The 20137-nt window shown below is 39.7% G+C and overlaps 3 protein-coding genes across 3 annotated transcripts; 2 read left to right on the top strand and 1 right to left on the bottom strand.

The window, feature by feature from the left end:
• Positions 1 to 257: 257 nt before the first annotated feature.
• On the top strand, positions 258 to 3639 carry LOC106662941. The gene is made up of 3 exons (XM_014387396.2): positions 258 to 382; positions 3077 to 3298; positions 3352 to 3639. Exons 1-3 carry the CDS (start codon positions 288 to 290, stop codon positions 3590 to 3592), a joined length of 558 nt encoding a protein of 185 aa, XP_014242882.2. The 5' UTR covers positions 258 to 287; the 3' UTR covers positions 3593 to 3639.
• A 146-nt stretch (positions 3640 to 3785) lies between these two features.
• On the bottom strand, positions 3786 to 8763 carry LOC106662940 (G patch domain-containing protein 1 homolog). Its single transcript, XM_014387394.2, has 10 exons — positions 8585 to 8763; positions 8150 to 8522; positions 7936 to 8087; positions 7488 to 7859; positions 5315 to 5519; positions 5107 to 5249; positions 4948 to 5049; positions 4588 to 4798; positions 4302 to 4533; positions 3786 to 4244 (listed from the first exon to the last, which is right to left on the bottom strand). Exons 1-10 carry the CDS (start codon positions 8646 to 8648, stop codon positions 3786 to 3788), a joined length of 2313 nt encoding a protein of 770 aa, XP_014242880.1. The 5' UTR covers positions 8649 to 8763.
• Positions 8764 to 11705: 2942 nt separating this feature from the next.
• LOC106663208 (IQ and AAA domain-containing protein 1) lies at positions 11706 to 18379 on the top strand. Its single transcript, XM_024229979.1, has 10 exons — positions 11706 to 12323; positions 12421 to 12743; positions 12803 to 12977; positions 13442 to 13640; positions 13695 to 13939; positions 13992 to 14315; positions 14372 to 14610; positions 17679 to 17820; positions 17873 to 18103; positions 18161 to 18379. Exons 1-10 carry the CDS (start codon positions 11979 to 11981, stop codon positions 18377 to 18379), a joined length of 2442 nt encoding a protein of 813 aa, XP_024085747.1. The 5' UTR covers positions 11706 to 11978.
• Positions 18380 to 20137: the final 1758 nt, after the last annotated feature.

The raw sequence follows: 20137 nt of genomic DNA, 5'->3' as shown, positions 1-20137 counted from the left end.
ACAAGAGTTTAATATTCAAAGGAGGATCCGGTGAAATTTTAGCGTCTTTTTATGTATTTGGAGGATCGATCGACGAGATTTGAGCCGTTTTATCGGGGATTTGGACGATGAAAAGGATTTTTTTTTTTTTTGATCGCCGCAATGGCTATTTTTTCCGAGTATCCGCAGATGGAAATCCGCTTAGCGGTTCGCGGAAAAGACGTTTTTGATGTGGACTTTTGATGTCTGGGAGGCCGAAGGGATAAAAAGGACGATGCCAAGCGGACAGGGGTCAGAAAGAATCAGGGATGAAAAGCGAGACGGTCCTTCTCCTCTTGCTCGTCGGCTGGTCCTCCGGAAGGAGTTACGAAGGAAAAGAGCTCATACCTTACCGCATTTTGAGGTAAAAACGCATTTTGTCGATTTTCAATCTATGACGTATGTAGAAGAGCGAGACTGGGCGGACCAGATTTATCATGGTACAGACCACATTTCAAGTCCTTCTGCGTCAAAAATCGTTTAGTTTCTTTTGTTTAAGATAATCTCTGTTTATTTTATCATTCGTTGTTTACAGAATCTTGTGCTTCTGTTTGTCAGTTTATAGATAAAGGAAAGCAAGACTAGACGGACCAGATTTAACTAATTTTCAAGTCCTTCAGCGCCAATTGTTCTTGTCATTTTTTTTTTTTAAGGTAAAATTTGCGTTGAAGGAATATCAACCATCATTTGGATCTTAATGAATGTGTTTATTTTCATGTGTCTGTTGAAAACTGGACGACGAAAGAGACCGGCGGCCCACGTTATTTTGAATACCTGTCAAGTCATGTTCTTTTGAGGTTTTTTTTTTTAAACGGAATTATTGTTTATTGCATATTAGCCTTCTTGGGAATATATTTGTACCTTAAAAATAGATCCACAGCGAGACTCAGCGGGCCAGATTTGACTAGTTTCCCAGTTTAACACTGCTTCAAGTTCTGCCGAAGTTTTTTTTTCCTAGACAGATAATCTCAAAGTTTACATTGAAGCTTTAAATCACAACGAGCATTTTAAGAAACTTAAAACTCTTATCAATAAGTGGGGGCAAACAGCGAGACTAAGCGGACCGGAGTTGGCTTTTAAACCTTTAGTTCAATCTTCGTTTAAGGCATAGTAAGCATGATACGATCCTTATAGCACTCACGTATTCTATATGTCAGTTTAAAAATAGGATCAAAAGCGAGACGAAGCGGACCAGATTTGGCCCCTTTTCCAGTAACTTCATCGACGAAAACTGTGATGTACTTTTTTAAAATCAGAATCGTGGTTATTTGAATATAAAATACCCTCCTTAAAGCATTTTTATCTTTCTATTCGGATGTTTAAAAATAGGATCAAAAGCGAGATGAAGCGGACCAGATTTGACACATTTTCCAGTACTTCATGGCCGAAATTTGTGGTGTAATTTTTTTAAGAGAGAATCATGGTTTTTTTTAAAAATATTAAATACCCTTAGTTCCTTAAAGCATTTTTCTCTTTTGTTCGGATGTTTAAAAATAGGAACGAAAGCGAGACGAAGCGGACCAGATTTGACCCCTTTCCAGTACTTCATGGCCGAAATTTTAGGTGCAATTTTTTGAAGATAGAATCGTGGTTTATTAATAAAAATACCCTTAGTTCCTTACAGTATTTTTATCTTTCTGTTCGGTTGTTTAAAAATAGGATCAAAAGCGAGACGAAGCGGACCAGATTTGATCTCTTTTCAAATACTTCATGGCCGAAAATTTGGGTGCAATTTTGTTAAGATAAAATCGTGGTTTATTAATAAAAATACCCTTAGTTCCTTACAGTATTTTTATCTTTCTGTTCGGATGTTTAAAAATACGATCAAAAGCGAGACGAAGCGGACCAGATTTGACCCCTTTTCCAGTACTTCATGGCCGAAATTTGTGGTGTAATTTTTTTAAGACAGAATCGTGTTTTTTTTTAAATAAAAATATCCTTAGTTCCTTACAGTATGTTTGTCTTTCTGTTCGGAAGTTTAAAAAAAAGAACGAAAGCGAGACGAAGCGGACCAGATTTGATCTCTTTTCAAATACTTCACGGCCGAAAATTTGGGTGCAATTTTTTAAAGATAGAATCGTTGTTTTTTGAATAAAAATACCCTTAGTTCGTTACAGTATTTTTATCTTCTGTACGGATGTTTAAAAATAGGATCAAAAGCGAGACGAAGCGGACCAGATTTGACACCTTTTCCAGTAGTACTTCATGGCCGAAATTTGTGGTGTAATTTTTTTAAGACAGAATCGTGTTTTTTTAAATAAAAATGCCCTTAGTTCCTTACAGTATTTTTATCTTTCTGTTCGGATGTTTAAAAATAGGATCAAAAGCGAAACTAAGCTGACCAGATTTGAACCCTTTTCCACACCGCTTCAGGTTCTGGCGGCGAGACAAGGCGGACCCATAGGCGACTGCTTGTTATTTTTGTTAAACAATATTCGTGCTGACACCTTTACGAGGCGTCTCTAGACCCCGTGCTTTTGATTTCATAGTTTGATAATAGACAAATAGCGAGACTAGGCGGACCCAAAGGCGACTGAAGTTGTTTGAATGATGTTTCTTAACCAGTGCAAAGCTCAAACTTTTATAAGTCCTCCCTGGACACGGGGCTTTACTCTTTTAGTTGGATGACAAACAGCGAGACTAGGCGGACCCAAAGGCTACTGAATTTTATTTTTGTTAAACAATATTCATGCTAAAACCTTTACGCGGCGTGTCTAGTCCTCGTGTTTGCTTTCATAGCTTGACAGTGGAGAAATGGCGAGACTAGGCGGACCCAAAGACGGCTGAAGTTGTTTAAATTATGTTTCTTAAGCAATGTAGTGCTCAAATTTTCACAAGTCGTCTCTAGACTCGGTGCTTTACTCTCTTAGTTGAATAAAATACAATCAGTGAGACTAGGCAGACCTCAAAGGCGATAAATTCCAATTTAACCACATTAACCGCCCATACCCATATCGGAATCACAATATCTTGTTATTAATTAAACAATCTCGAAGTATCATCCTAATCCAGGATGGTCTTTTGATTATAAAATCGTGTTAAATTACTTTTATCACAGGTTCGGTGATAAATTGGTGTTGACGAAATGTGACCGTGGCAGAGGTTGTAAAAAAAGTAATGGTTTCGCCACCGTCCCGTGGGGTTCACCGATGGACGGACACAACATGAAAGTGATCTGCCCGATGCAGGATGACTATCTTGAATCGAAGGACCTCTCTTCACTCCACGTACCTGAATGGATGAAGACGCATGAAGACCCTGTCGGACGCTGTCCTGTCAGGTAAAATCTATATATAATTTTTTTTAAATTTTTAAATCGTGCTCTTTTTACAGGCTTAAGAGAGTGGTCGACCACAATCGGGTCTGGCCGCCGGAGCTGATCGCCGTCGAATGTGCCTGCGAAAGGTCGAGATGCACCATGCGCGGTTCGCACGTCTGCTACACCGTCTACATCGCCAGGTCGGTCATTAGGAAGGAAGAGGGCCTTGTGAAAGAGCTGGTTGCAGTCGACTGCATCTGCGCGGCGCAAAGGGCAAGGCTCATCAAACTAAGTGTACCAGAAATGGTTTCATAACCCGTTCTTGTATCTAAAGTAAAATCCAATAAAATTATGCAATTGTGTCTTGTGTCTTTTACCTACAAAACCAAAATGGCTTAGGGTAAATGGGTTTTCCACGACAAAACATTAAAAATTTTATTTCATTTTAATTTTAAATTAATATTTCATGTACATATTTACACTTTTTTTTTACATTTAAATAAATGACTTAGTGTTTACTCTTTTTTTTACTGCTTTTCTTTTTAGACTTGTGCTTTTCTTTTTTGCTTTCTTTTTTGTGCTTTTTGTGCTTTTTCTTCTCATCTTTCTTCTCTTTGACGGCTTTACCCTTTTCAACCCACTCGTCTTCAGAAGAATCTGGTTCTGAGTCGGAAGAATCTTTGTGCGATGCGGTCGGCTTGAAGAAGACGGGCTTCGCCGGGAGGGACGGGCCGTAGAGGAGCTGCGGGTCAGGCTTATTGGACGCTGTCGGCTCGTCCGGTAGGGCCTGCGGCTTCGCCTTCAAAGCGTCCAGGTCCAAATTGGCAAAGATTCCCCTTGGAGGCGATGTGTTCCTAAGAGCATTTTTGTTACTCTCGGGTTCTTCCTCTTCTTCGTTTTCTTCATCGCTGCAGAATATCGCCTTAAACAGATCGATTTTCTTCTCCGGATCTTCAAAAGGGATCACCTGAAAAAGAAAAAATATTTTTTATTTAAGCCCAGGAAGTCGAACGATCCTCCTTACATCGGGTGGAGGTAGATTCAATGGCTGTTTCTCATTTAAACCCGTCTCATTTTTTATCCCTTCCTCTTCTGTCTGATCTTTGTGAACATTCTCTTCTTTCGCAGGATCTTCGAGCCTGTTGTTGAAGAAATCCTCCGCCTTCGCTTTGTCCGCGAGAAAATCGAAAGCGTTGAACTTGACTTTTCTCTTTTTATTCTTCTCATCCGCTATTTCACACAAGCTCGTCCCGGCACTAAAAAAAAAAATTATTAATAATAAACCGACAATAAAATATATGAACGCTCACCTGGACATGGGTTCGGCGATGTTCATCCGTTTGCAGAGCAACGATACGGGTATCCAGGTGTAACTCGATCTCGTCAGCTTGCCGAATTTCTTCTCTTTGGCAGCCTCGGCGAGTTTAGCGTCTACGCCACCTGTGTACTTTTGTACTGGGGCGAGAGGGTCAAGAGACTCGTCGGGAAGTTCGGCGCTCGCAAATCTATCAGCCATCATACCTACACCAAAAAATAAAGTAAATTACAAAAAACTGGAAGTACCCTTTAAACGGATCTATCACATGTATTTATAAGGCTAAAGTCAACTTTTGACATCACAGGATGTATTGCATGTATATTTTTTTACGTATATCACAATTTATACAAACCTGAAAGCGGCTTGTAAAGTCTGGACGCCTGCTCAAACTCGTTCCGCTCCCTTTCTTTCTCCCACGAGGTCATGACTTTAGGCTGGATCTTTTCAAAAGCCTCTAAAAACAATCGTCCATTGAGCACGGAGGAAAAATATGTTTTATTTTTGTACAAACCTTTGGCGCCGATTTTGACAAAATGTAGATACCGCTCGTATCGCGCCTGTTTTGCCGGGTCGCTGATAAAAGGACGGAAGCCCGTGTCTTCTGTTTGACCTTCGACCTCTTCAGGCTGCGGTAGCTCTTCGACTTCCTCGTCTCTAAAATGAAGATCTTTGAATAAAAAACAATCTTAAGCTCTAATAAAGAATGGATAAGAACGCACTTTGTTTTTTGTTGTTTTTCATCTTCGAGGATCGCAGCTCTGTCGGAAGCCGTCAGCAAGTGTTTACTTTTAATTACCGGCAGGTTTTTATGCTCGGGGCCGAACCGAGTCTTGCGAACTGCATGGACGCCATTGTAGTCGGGCGGCAGTTTCGGCGGTGGGAAGTATTTCTTAAGTACAGGAGGCTTCTTCGCCAGGACAAAACCTAAAAATATTTTATATTGATAGGCTGAAAAATTCCAAGATCTCCATGGTTGAAAACTTTTATTCAATTTAGTAAATTACAAGGCGTTACGGGCTCCCGGCCCATCATCAGCAACTGGACTATGCCAATGATACATATATATTATTTTTCCACCCTCTTTATTTGTTGAGGGAAATGTCGTCAAGATTGTTTTAAAAATTCACTCCGAGTGGGTCCCACCTATTTTAGATAGTGATAATTAGCTTTAATTGGATTTCCCCTGTCCAACAAGGGAGGCAGGACAAACGAAAAAAACAACTTCCTGTTTTCTCCTTGGTATCCCAGGGATGAACTCATTTTATTTTATATATTACCAACTCCACGGTTCATATCTTCTCTATTGATAGGTTAAAAAATTCCAAGATCTCCGTGGTTGAAAACCTTTATTCAATTTAGTAAATTACATGGACGTTCCGGGCTCCTGGTCCATCATCAGTAACTGGACTATGCTAATGATACATGTTAGTTTTCCACCCCCTTTTTTTTCCTTTGTACGGCCTCCCTTGTTGGCCAGGGGAAATCCGATCATCATTTTGATGACATTCCCCACAAATAAAGGGGATGGAAAAATAATATATATGTATCATTGGCATAGTCCAGTTGCTGATGATGGGCCAGGAGCCCGAAACGTCATGTAATTTACTAAATTGAATCAAGGTTTTCAACCACGTAGATCTTGGAATTTTTCAACCTATCAATAGAGAAGATATGAACCATGGAGTTGGTAATATATAAAATAAAATTTTTTTTATAAAAAAAAAAATCCTCCTGAGGTTAATTCTGCCGTTTCCAATCACCACCCTATCAGACTATCATGGAAGATGTATTTCAGCCTCTCGCCATCTTCAGTCATTAATCGAGTTTATCAATGTTTACTGGCAGTTAAGGTTGGTTGCACACTATCCAGACAGTTTTAGGTTGGAAAAGGTTTGAGATAATTAGTGATAGTTAGGCATTTCTGAATATTAAGTGGTTGGTTTTGCTTTTAAATATAAAATCATAGTTCGTAACCATCTCAGACTCAAACTATCATGATATCTAGTGCATTATTTAGTACTACTAATCAAACTCATATTTGGCGAAAATACTATTATTAATTCAAACTGGTCGTGCTGTAAATCTGGCCGCCCAACCGGTAGGAATAAAGAGGTTTCCCCCAACAACTGTTAGTGTAAGAACAGTCCCTCTAATTAAAGAAAGTTGAGGAATTATTTACTGCGAAAACTGTGGCCAGGCAGAATTCCTGCATAGCTGCCTATGACCAACCTTTGCAAGATAGCAGTGATGATCAAGCCCAACTGTTTTTGCTTTTCCTATTGAGAAACTGATACAAAATGGGATGATTAGGAAAGGGAAGTCAGTCAAAAGCAGTGGCTGAGACTCGACTGGATGGGCCCGATGCAGTACGGGTTGACTGTCTCGGAAGAAGTGGACAGTAGGATAGATTCGGACAGCAGGAGTCAGAGACCCAATGAGAGCACACAGTGAACAAGAGGTGTCACCTGGGAGTCTCAGCAGTGAGAGGACTCAGTTGATCTAAGGACTCAGTGAAGACCAGTCAACTCAAGGACTCAGTTGATCAAGGAGTCAATGTAGACAGTCAACCCAAGGACTCAGTTGATCTAAGGACTCAGTGAAGACCAGTCAACTCAAGGACTCAGTTGATCTAAGGAGTCAGTGAAGACCAGTCAACCTAAGGACTCAGTCGATCTAAGGAGTCAGTGAAGACCAGTCAACCTAAGGACTCAGTCGATCTAAGGACTCAGTGAACAAGAGGAGTCAACAACAGCCACAGTCAAGTGGAGGACCCAGCCAGCAAAGACTTAGCCAGACAAATCGTATAGACTCAGGAAGGTGCAGGAAGAAGGTTCTGAATACAGGTTTATTGTAGTTTTATTACATAGAATGTCAACCATTTAATTTTCTTACCATCTATGATGCCAAATCCGCCAGAAGTGATCGCAAGCATTTTCTTCTCTTTCCTTTCCTTCCGCCTTTTCTCTTTGAGCGAGTTGACCGTTTCGAGCGAAAAATCATAATTGGACATGTCATCCCTTGCATAAATGTCGGCGTCTTCATCTTCAAATGCGCCGACACCGAATGCTTGTCCTTTGATGGCGAGTTTCTTATTGTTGTCCATCATTCGAAACGTATCCTGCACCTTTGAAACGCCGCCCAACATGAAGTTCTTGTCGAGGCCGGTGTAGCCCATGCCGAACCTGTTCGTCTTCGGCTTCACAAACATCATCTCAACATCGTCCGGTGCAAAGAGATGATTCACGTCAATCTCTTCATCGCTGTCTTTAAAAAAATATAAATACATATATTTAAAAAAAATAAAATGCGAATTAACAAGTTTTACTTATTTAAATGCTACCTGAATCAGGTTTTCCTGGAATGTAACAACCATAGACTTTATTCTGATTCTGCTTGTTTTGCTTTTTCTTCTGCAGCTTTGTAAGACGAGGTCCGATACCTTGACCCGGCTTCCAGCCCATTTTCATAAGCAACTGTACTCCAATTGTCTCCCTATTTAAAATTTTAAAAAAAAATTAACGATATTGGACTTTTGTATGATTGAAAAGACAGACTTGGCAGGACGGAGTATGCTGTGAAGGACGGGGTCGCCTGGTATCGGCCCTTCGGAGAAGGTGACACGTTCTCTCTTGCGCGTCCTGTCCGAACCGCTGTACTCCGGCTTAGCACGTAACACCGATGGAGCGATGCCAAACTGATCCGTGTCCTCCTCATCCATGAAATCCTCCGGCCTTTGCGCCTGCAAATCGGCCTTCTTCTCCCTGGACGATTTGAACGCGGCGGGTAGCCATCCCTCCGGCGTACCCACCGTGTTGTAAAACCCGGCTGAGAAGCCACCGGTGAACGCGCCGTGAAACCTCCTCCGGCCCTGCTTGTCTGTCGCTATCTGGTCTTGTATGTATATCGGCTTCTTCCTAGGTACCTCATCTGAATCCAAATTTCAAAAATTAACTGTACAGTTATAACTGCATAGTAAATATTGAAAATACCTTCTTCAATTGGCTCCAGTGGAGTTCCATAGACGACATAGTCCTCATCGTCGGACTCTCGCATTTTTCAGATTTAAAAACGAAAAAGGCCAGTTTATCTAATGAAAACTTGTTGTTTTCATATGTTTTTGATTCATCAGAAGGTTCGAATACGGCATGCAGAAGGTAATCAACACCACTTGCGACCTCTTGTAGCAGAACTGCTAAGTTCGATCATGAACTTAATACAAGCATCAAAATCATAGATCATTCAACGCATTCATACAGATTCGATAAATAATTAATATGATTAATGAGCCTTTGTACAGGAAAATAAACATATTTTTTCTTAATATACCATCTAGTATCAAACATCAACTCAATGATACAAATTTTGCTGCCATTGCTTGTTGTAGCATTGAGTTCTCGCATGAACTTATCTGTTTGTTGCTTAATTCAGCATGGAAAAAGCTTTCTTCAATGCAAAATTGCTATGAAAAACAGACAGATTTCATAATATTTAAATATAAAAGGTCGCTTTTCTTTACCGTAATAAATTATTATGGATTCATTCAACGATGATTGTATTTTTATTTATGATCGTTGCTAGTTCTCTTTTTTCATTTCATCAAAAATTATACATCAATGGATTATAAATAATAAATAAATAAAATTATTTCGTAATATAAATTTTTTTCTCTTATTGTACTAGTATCAAACAATAATTCAACAATACTCACTTTGCTGCCATTGCTTGTTATAGCATTGAGTTCTAGCATGAATTTAACTGCTTGTTGCTTAATTCAGCATGGAAAAAGAATTCTTCAATGCAAAACTGCTATGAAAAACAGATAGATTTCATAATATTTAAATATAAAAGGTTGCTTTTCTTTATCGTAATAAATTATTATGAAATCATTCAACGATGATTGTATTTTTATTAATGAGCGTTGATAGCTCTCTTTTTCATTTCATCAAAATTATAGATCAATAGATAATAAATAATAAATAAATTATTTCTTAATTTAAATTTTTTTTTATCTTATTGTACTAATATCAAGCAATAATTCAACAATACTCNTAAATCATTCACCTTATTTATAAAGATTATAAATAATTAATTTAATTAAACAATTTTTTAATTTAAAAAAAGTTTTCTCTTATTGTACTAGTATCAAACAATAATTCAATGATACTCCTTTTGCTGCCATTGCTCATTGCAACATTGACTTCTCGCATGAACTTAACTGCTTGTTGCTTAATTCAGCATGGAAAAAGTATTCTTCAATGGAAAATTGCAATGAAAAACAAATAGATTTCACAATGTAGCTTTTCTTTACTGTATAAATTATTAGGGAATCATTCAACGATATTTCATTCCTCTCTCCGATGATGGTTGTATTTTTATTTATGAACGTTGCTAGTTCTCTTTTTTTCATTTCATGAAAATTATAGAACAATAAATTATAAATAATAAATAAATTAAACTCTTTCTTAATTAAAAAAAAGTTTTCTTTTATTGATCTATGGTCAGCAATAATTCAATGATACTTACTTTGCTGCCACTGCTTGTTGAAACATTGAGTTCTTGCATGAACTTAACTGCTGTTGCTTAATTCAGCATGGAAAAAGGATTCTTCAATGCAAAATTGCTATGAAAAACAGATAAATTTCATAATTTTTAAATATAATACGTTGCTTTTCTTTACTTTATAAATTATTATGGAATCATTCAATGATATTCCATTCCTCTCAGTGATGATAATTGTATTTTTATTTATGAGCATTGCTAGTTCTCTTTTTTCATTTCATCAAAAATTATAGAGCAATAGATTATAAATAATAAATTAAATAAATAAATTAAACTATTTGTTTAATACATGTTTTCTCTTACTGTACTAGTATCAAACAATAATTCAACGATACTCCCTTTGCTGCCATTGCTGGTGATAGCATTGAGTTCTCACATGAATTTAACAGTTTGTTACTTAATCCAACATGGTAAAAACATTCTTCAATGCAAAATTGCTATGAAAAACCAATAGATTTCATAATTTTTAAATAAAAACACTGGTTTTCTTTATTGTATAAGTTATAATCAAATCATTAAACAATATTCCACTCTATGATGATGGTTGTATCTTTATTTATAAGCCTTGCTAATAATTTTTTTTTTATTTCACCATCGAAATTAGTGATCATTCACCATATCTATATAGATTAGAAATAATAAATTAATTAAACTATTTCTTCATTTAAAAAACATGGTTGTATTTTTATTTATGAGCATTGCAAGTTGTCTTTTTTCATTTCATCAAAATTGTAAATCATTCACCTTATTTATAAAGATTATAAATAATTAATTTAATTAAACAATTTTTTAATTTAAAAAAAGTTTTCTCTTATTGTACTAGTATCAAACAATAATTCAACGATATTCCTTTTGCTGCATTGCTGGCTGTAACATTGAGTTCTCGCATGAACTTAACTGTTTCTTGCTTAATTCAGCATGGAAACTTTCTTCAATGGAAAATTTCTATGAAAAACAAATAGATTTTATAATTAGGGAAAAAAAATGGGGGAAAAAAACCAAATGCCATATTTAATGAAAAATTATAATAATGCGTAGTCTTTACATTGTAAAAATGAGATTTAGCCAATGAATTGTGTCTTGTGTTTTATTCACTGATGTAACTATAAAAAGATTATTTTTGTATATATAGACATGAACTTTTAGGAAAGATTTGGTTTAGATTCATTACTTTAAATTCACTGTATAATTTTTTTGTATTATATCTATACGGTTTACGTAAAATAATTTTAAGAAGTGAGATTATAGTTACGTCCAGGGTCTTAGAGAAACATTGAAACATTTATTAGTACCGGAATAAATTAACAATTAACATAATAAATTACAGGAAACAATACCATAGGCTATTGTGGATTGTGCAAGAGAAAAATATATTGCCCTTAAGAGTTCAGGTTTTATAAAGTTTCGTAAAATTCTAAATTGATAAAAGTATCAATATTTAATCAATATATCAATATTTAAATTAAAGCTCAAATTTGAGTCCAGTTTAATTTTAGTCTAAATTTCGCTAATTTGAGGTACTTTTTGATTTATTTATGTTTTTTACGCGGGTATATGAACCTTAGGCCTCGGGGTGCTGATGATTTTGAAAAAGAAAAGCACGTTTGTTAGTATGTCGGTGTTGCTATGTTTTACCACTATTTAGTAATTAACAAAATATAAATATGTGTGTATTTCTGGGCAAGGAACATTTTAATAATTATACAGATTCACGAAGGCATCAGCTTGGTGTTTAGAACAAATAGAAATATTGTTGTCATGGTGATGGTTGTAGTGTTGCTAGACAACTTCAGTGCCCAGATCGATCAGCAAGCCGGCTGATTTATGTCGCACACGACGTACAAGAAGATCTGGGCCGATGCCCAGGCGATCCTGGACGAGGCGACCAAGGTCGACGTCGAACAGCAGTCGACGAAGCCGACCCGTGACCGCGACCATGCTCGCAAAGTCGTCGGTACTTTGTACCTCAAGTACATACAGTCTGTGAACAAGCTTGACGAGTGCTACGACCAGATCGTACAACCGCAGAAGCGACTCCTGGTCAGGAGGCTCCTCGACGCGAGCATCGGTCGGTTCCTAGAGTTGAAACACGAACTGGTCAACATCGACATGTCGGAATTCAGCTACTTCGACGACATCATGCTCGAGGAAAAGTTACTGCCGCAAGAGGCAAGACAAAAAAAAAACCTGATCACATCCAATTTGGTTATATATCTTCCTTACATCTTTACAGCCCCCTTAAACAATTTTTTTGTTGATTTCCCAGGTGGAAGTCTGCGTACCGACTTATTTCAGACGAGAAAGGGAAACGGTGATTAAGGAAAGGCGGCAGACCATCGACAGAATCATGAGAGAACTCGGCTTCTATGAGGACGACGCGACGGGTATCATAATGACGGAGGAGAAGGCGATCAGCCTGATCCAGGCCCACGAGAGGGCGCGCCAGGGCCGGCTTAGGGCCCAGTTCATGAAGGAGATCAGGTCCCTCAAGGACAAGATCAAAACCGAGCCGAAGGAAGACGAACTGGAAGAGAACAGCAAAAGGGCTGCACTTAAAATCCAGAAAATATGGAGAGGGTACATTACAAGGTAGGTATTTTCGCGTCAATCCTAAAATTATATTTTCAACCGTTTGCTTTTTAAACCAGGAGGAAGATAAAGAAGAGGGTCATGGAAGAAATGCTCCTCATCGGCATGCTTCCAGGGGCGTACACTTCGACAGAAGAGAGACAACGGGCCGAAGAAGTCAAGAATATCAGGAGGCAATTGCAGGAAGAGAGAGAAACCGAGTATCAGAAAGCCCTGGCGGTGGAGAAGGAGAACGTAAGAAAATTAATATTTTTAAAGCCGCTTTACAACATACAATTGGGGCGTTTTTCCGTATTTCTGGTGAGTTTGTAATATCTTCAACACTCTTGGAGAGATGGTAGATGATTAGGAATGGGAAGAGATGGTTACACACCATTAGGTTAAGTTTGGTTAGGGTCGATTAGAGACAGAGGTGGTGAGCGTTGGTAAGGGATGGCCAAATACGATTTATATTCATATTAGTTTGAGTTAGTATAGTTTAAGGATGACTAGCGATGGTGTTATCATGCTAGTTTGGGTTAGATGTGGTTAGCGATGGTTAACACCACTAGATAACACCATGGTTTTAGTTCAATCCGGCAATTGAAGAAGGAAACTATACAAACTCGTCTTAACCAAAAAGCGAGACCAGGTGGATCTGAACGATCGGAAATGACATCTCTTCAGGTTCATTTCTCTATCTCACAATATTTTAACAGATAAAGAAAAACGAGGGGCCCGTCATGATCGAAGAGATGGGCGACGAGGTGAGAGCCTGGTTCATGGGGTACAAAGAACAGACGGGCAAGTTTCCCGATCTGCCGAGCGAGGAAGCAGGAGGTTCCGCGTTGATTTTCAGCAGGCAGGGTGCTGAGAGCGAGAGGAGCAAGTCGACGGCACCTTCTTCCAAAGAAAGCAGTAAGTATTTTGGATCAGTTTAAAATTTTGAGTTAAATCGGGTTTTTTTGTAAGAAAAGGGAAGCAAGGGAAGGAAGAGCGCGAAGGAGAAGGAAGAAGTGAAAAAAAGACCGGAAGAAGAAGAAGACCCGGGGTTCAAGATGGCACCGTCCAACTTCTTAGCTGAGCTCATGGTCGCCTGTTCTGAGTACGACGAGAGGTGGAAAGGGATGGACGAGGCGGCCAATCCTATGCAGACACACTACGCCGACCTCATAAAAAAGGAGAAAAAAGCCGAAGTCGAGGCCGAATTGAGAAAAGTGAGTCGAACCTTCCGCATCGGCGAAGTTTGACCGAGTCTTTTTTTTTCAGATCGTCGACGACCAACTTCGAGCCGAGCTAGAGGCGCTCCAGGCCGCTCTGGACCGGGACAGAGCTAGGAAAGGCAAGAAGGCGAAAAAGGCTGCCAAGAAAAAAAGCCGAAGAGGTGGGAAAAAAGGGAAAAAGAAAAAAGAAAAGGACCTGACTCCAGATCGTACGACGGAAAGCCTCTTCGAGGAGTTAGTCACACACGGAATCATAAGAAAATACCCTGAAGTGTCAATTTCGAGCTTTTTAGGCGAAAGGTCCTACGCTAACCACGAGCTGAGATCACGCGGTCTCGATCCTTTGCCTTCTCTAGGCGACATTCGCCAGGTATCTTTAACATTATTTATATAAAAGGTTTAATAATCGTTAAATGTTAATCATAGGTGATCCTTGAGTACTGCATCCTGCCCCTGGGCAGCCCGCACGCCCACAAGAATTCGCCGTTGGTCCGTTCCATCCTTTTGGCCGGTCCGCAGGGCAGCGGGAAGAGGCTTTTGGTCAACGCCATATGCACGGAAACGGGGGCGACCCTGTTCGACCTTTCTCCGGCCAACATCGTCGGAAAATACCCCGGGAAAAGCGGCCTCGTCATGCTGCTCCATCTGGTCTCAAAAGTGTCAAGGTACCATGTATTTATTTTTTAAAGCGAACGACTTAACCATCGGGTCATGCCATAGTAGGTCAAAAACATGGAAGGCACTTGTAGCTTTTTGCCATTTCAATCTTTATCTTTTCTTTTATTGAACCGAGATCCAGAGAAAATTGGCAGACATGGATGATCAAAAGCCAATGGACTGAAACTTCCGCGTGACGTGGAAACTATGTAAATAAGGATATATGAGTTATTATGCTGCTCCATTGAGCGTGAACTGATTTTTCTTCGAGTTTATTCGATTAACTCCGAAGTTGGGTTGAAAATCTATATAGATATTACGCAGGGTGGGCGACCAAGACCCGAGGGGTTAAATGCCTGAGTAAACTCGTACCCCATCCCTAAAAAGTCGGGGACTTGGTCGGCTCACGTGTCCTACATAAATCTCTTGGGCTTGTTCACAAACCCCAAGATTTTGGACCAAAGATTTGGTAATGTCCGCTCCTTTAAAGATTTCAAATCTGGACCTAGCATACCTATCACACTCTGTGAGGTAGAGCCTTGCCGTTCCTTCTTTTATTTCGCAAAAACGGCAAAAGGGATATGGTAGAATACCCTTTACGGAGAGGTGTCTTCTCAGTGGGCAGTGTCCCGTCAGGATACCTATCAGCCGCCTAATTCCCTTCCTTGAGATAGAGAATAGCCACTGCGATTCTGCTGGTTTGATCACCTTGACAAACTCCTTCGATTGCCTGTGTCTGGGGGTTAAATTCCACTCCTTAAGGTATTGTTTCATGCCTAAGTTATTAATACTCTCCTTCGCTGTGCTCATAGAGTGAGGTAGAGCCTTCTTTGGCCAGGCTATCCGCCTTTTCATTACCATAGTACGTGCTGGTATCCAAATAAGGGTTACATTGTTCTCAAAACTGGAAGAGATCCTATTGATAAGATCTACAGTTTCCTCCACCAGTCTTGAGGTTGACAAGTCTTTCGGTAATGACCTAAGACTAGCCTGATTCTAAAAAATTCTAATATCCTTTCCCTTAATTTTATTTTCCATAAGTGTTCTACAACATAGATTAATGGCCCAGATTTACGCCTGAAAAACGGAGGTGTTATTGCCAAGAGGGGAGGAGATGCTGATTCCTAATTTAGGTATGTAGATTCCTGCACCACTCTACCTTTGATAAGTGAACCATCTGAGTAGCAGTCTATGTTGGGATGGTCATCATCCGAACTATAATTATATTCACAAGGAGTGACTACCTGAAAGTACTTTTTCCCAGAATTTTATTCTCTTAACCATGGAAAGACATCATCTTGAACCAATCGCAATATTAATTGGTCACTGGGAAGTGGATATCTCAGGGGAAGTTGGTGTTTCTCAGCTTTAGCCCGATTCCGAGAGACTGGTAGTGCCAATGCAGCCAGGTAGTGCATAATCATTATGACCCTAAGGGAGGACAGAAATATTGTCATTGTTGCAAGACGAAACCATTTACAATAGACCCCGCCAGACCCTAAATGAAGTACAAGATGTTTTGGCAAGGCCTTTGAAACCACCTGCAGCAACAGCTCGCCACCAGCAACTCAGAAGAACATGGTGCAGCGAGCTCTTAGAAGAGAACACCAACTGGAATGCTGTTGCTAACTGATGAGTCGTGTTTCAGCCTGTATAGTACCATTCGCTTAAGAGTCCACCGAGAACAGGGGATGCTTACAATGCCCCAGTTCGTGCTCTCTTCAGTGCAGTTTGGAGAAGGATGTGTAATGGTTTGGGCTGGAATTTACCCCGGAGGACGAACTGGAGTTCATTGTTGAAAGCAACTTCACCGCAGTCCGTTACCCCGAGAAATTATCGTAATGCATCCCTCAAACCAGGGGTATTCGATTTCTGGATGACCATGCCAGACCCCATCGACTCCAGATCTTAATCCAATTGAGCACATGTGTGATGTGTTGCAGAGAAGGCTTTTCGATCAACATCAGCATCCAGTTGACCTGCAACAACTCAGTGCAGCGTTGCAACATCTATGGAGTGAATTTTTTTATGAAATTAGAGCCTAACAGCCTTCAGTAAAAAACATAACAATTCCTAATAAATTTTAATGCAATTTATAATAAAAATTAAACAAGAATCTAGGGAAAGTAAATACTACAAAATTGGCAATATCCCTATTCGTTTTGAGCAGTTTATATAAAAGAATTCCGTTACTGACTGAGACACCGTCAGACCAAACCGCTGGATCTAAAGGGCTGAGGTTTCGACAGTGCATCCCTATAATGACACGGATAGCCGCTGAGAAAGAATTTTTTTGAAATTCCATTTGGTATGGTATAAAATGGACAATTTTTTCCCGTGTATAGACCGAAGTGAACTGAAGAAGAGTGACTGGGAGTTTTGGTAGCCCTGACAAGAGCTGGTGTTGACCTGTGGTGTAGAGATGGATGCGGCCGGGACAGTGTGTGTTCCGTGACCGAGAGAGTCCGGGGTCGTGGATAAAATGAATGATGGACTCTGCAGCGATTGAAGGGACTCTGGTGCAGCACGTAGCCTAATGCAGCAGTTGGCCAGTAGTCAAGTCGGCTGTGTTCTGAAGGCGAGTTCGACTCTAATGCTGCGAGTACTCTTGATGTCTTTGTCGGTCCTCCATTAATGATTGTTGAGAACTCGTCGGAGAGACGAGTCTCAAGGTGCAAGGTAATATCTCGTCGAGTAGATGAGTCTCAAGACTCAAGGTGTGCAGTAAGATCTCGTCGGGGAGACGAGTCTGAAGTCAGTGGGGCAGCGTTCTTGTTTATATAGGAAATGGCTTTTCTCTGACTATAGAGTGGAGTGCGAGACCATTCAAGAACTAGTGGTGACACCTAGCAGGTACCATGGTTACTGCAAGTGGCTACACAAAGAGAATTTGAGAAACGTGGCGTTATATTAGGAAGCCATACTAGCACTACTAGCATCGCATTAGAAGGTACATTAAAACAGATTGAGACGAAATCGTGAGTAAAAGGTTTTTAATTCTATAAAAGGCCTGGGGACGGAAATCAAAAAGATGACCTTCCAACGTTGGTTTTTACATTTTTCCGTGCAATTTCAGACTCCTACAACCTTCAGTGATCCTCATAGACTCGGCGGAAAAGACTTTCATGAAGAAGGTGCCGAAGACGGACAAGACGGATCCGAAGAGGCTGAAGAAAGACCTGGCCAAGCTGGTCAAAGGGATCGGGCCGGACGATCAGGTAAATTTTGAAGTTTGTAGACGATAAAGAGTCTTGACTGTGCGAGTTAAAGGTCTTGGTCATCGGTACGAGCCGGCTTCCGTGGGAATGCGACCAGAAACTCCTAGTCCAAGCGTACCACAAGCTGATCTTCGTGCCCAGACCGGATTACGCTTCGCTCAGCCTCCTCTGGAACGACCAGCTATTCCAGTACGCCGGGCTGTCCAGGCAGTTCAACACTTCGTCCCTCGCGAGACTCGCCGACGGATACACAGTCGGGAGCATACTAGCCGCCATCAAAGACGTCCGTACTTGAACTGCCCGTTTCGACGGAAACGTCAAATTTACAATTTTTTTACAGGTGCTGACTTGCAAACGCGTCCTCCAGCTCAGGATGCACCAACTGACGCACGCAGAGATTATAAACGTCCTCTGCAAACGTGAACCGGTCTACAGGGAAGAAGAGGAAGAGTTCCTCAACTGGTACTCGAAGACGCCCATCGGTAGGAAGAAACAGAGGGCCCTCGAACTTGAAGCGGAACGCATCAAAGAAATGGAATCTATGCAGAAAAAGAAATAAACTCAAACAAAGAAATAAAGATATTTAAGAAAATAAACCTCCCACCAATTTCATTTCGAGCTATTTCTCCTCGATATAATGAGCCATTTTCAGTAGGTAATGTAACATATACAGGTTGTCCCGTGAACAGACGTCAATACTTCAAGAAGAAGGTTTAGGAGGTTCAAACTGTTCAAAGCCTGACTTCAACTTTTCACAATTTTATTTCATGTAGTCCCTTATTTCTCATAAAATGGTAATCATGTTGAAGCTTTTTGTTTCTTTGTAATAGAAGTTTCAAAATCTTAATGATTTTTTTTTACCAGTTTGATACAGGAAAATCAAATTTTTAGCAACTAAATGTTTGTTTTACTTTAGTGATAACGATAAGTGATGACTGACCTTTAAGCGGTCGGCGCCATATCTGTTAGATTTTGCAAAACCAAGAAAATATTGAATTGATGCTAGGTGTTGTTGTTGAAGAGGGGAATCCATGCTGAACCGGCATTGGGTCACTTATTGGGTCCGGCTTCACTTGTTGAACTGTTCAAACTCGCGAGTGAAGACGGACCGATTGTTGGTTCAGCATAGGTTCCCCTCCTCACACACCATCACCTAGCATTAATTCAATATTTTCTAGGTTCTGCAAAATCTGACAGACAAAACATCTTATAAACTTTAAGGGGTCCATATACGCTCAATATTATTGCACAATGTGGGTTGCACAGTATTTTGACGGAGGCCCTACACTGCTCAATATTATTGCGCAATATTTTGATTTGTGCAATAAATTGTATCGTATGCAGGCAATATTGATGGTTGTGCAATATATTGCACAATCGCGAGCACAGACGTATAACCTTCAAGGCAATATATTGTGCAATTAGTTCCAACCAGAATTTCATGTAGTGAAGTCATTTTGAGTGATAGTGATTTGTGTTGTGTGATTATCGCTGTGGGTGCCAGTGCGAAAAAGAAGAAGAGCTCCTGAATTTGTAGAAACCTCATTTCTTCGAAATACCAAAGCAAAGGCTCCATATCCTCCGCACCTGCACCACTTTTCTCCGCATCACGAATCCGTTGTAGTTCTTTTCGGAAGTTTGTTCTCAAAGAATTAATTTTTTTCACTACTTCTTGTTTATCAGCCTCCGGATATTTTTCGCGGTATTTTTCTAACAACACTTCATACTGCTCCCCCTTCTTCGCACGATTAGTATAATCTTTACGCTTCATATCCCACAGAGCTGGAAGGCCACGATAAACGTCAATCAATTCGAAAATGAATTGCCTATCAGCTTCCTTGGCAGCCATGACGACGCGTACTCTACCACGTGTTGATACTGATGGGATATTGCGCAATATTGCCTACAGACGGCACAACCTTTTCCCGTTTGCACAATATATTTTCAAGGATTTGAATTTAGCAAAATATATTGCACAACCTTTCAATTTCGACTACACACGATCAACTATATTGCACAAACCTAAATATTGCGCAATAATATTGAGCGTGTATGGGCCGCTTTAGACAAGAACTTTGAAAACTCATGCAACTTTACTTGCTACAATTTAAAAAAAATTAATCTAATAGTTTTTTCAATGCTATTTGCATTGGTGCAATGAATTTTACAGTAGGATTAACATTTTATGAGACACGAGTGATTTTATGGAATAAAATTGTAAAAGGTTGAAATAACCAATAATTTGAAATATCTCTGATACATTTGAGAATGGCAATACAAATCAAATTATATTACAAGTGGGTGGAATTTTTTGCTC

The sequence above is a fragment of the Cimex lectularius genome, unplaced genomic scaffold (genome assembly GCF_000648675.2).
Source record: "Cimex lectularius strain Harlan isolate CLEC.00 unplaced genomic scaffold, Clec_2.1 scaffold330, whole genome shotgun sequence".
NCBI classification, from domain to species: domain Eukaryota; kingdom Metazoa; phylum Arthropoda; class Insecta; order Hemiptera; family Cimicidae; genus Cimex; species Cimex lectularius.
Note: the sequence above shows the minus strand (reverse complement) of the source record. Positions and strands in the feature narration are given on the sequence as shown.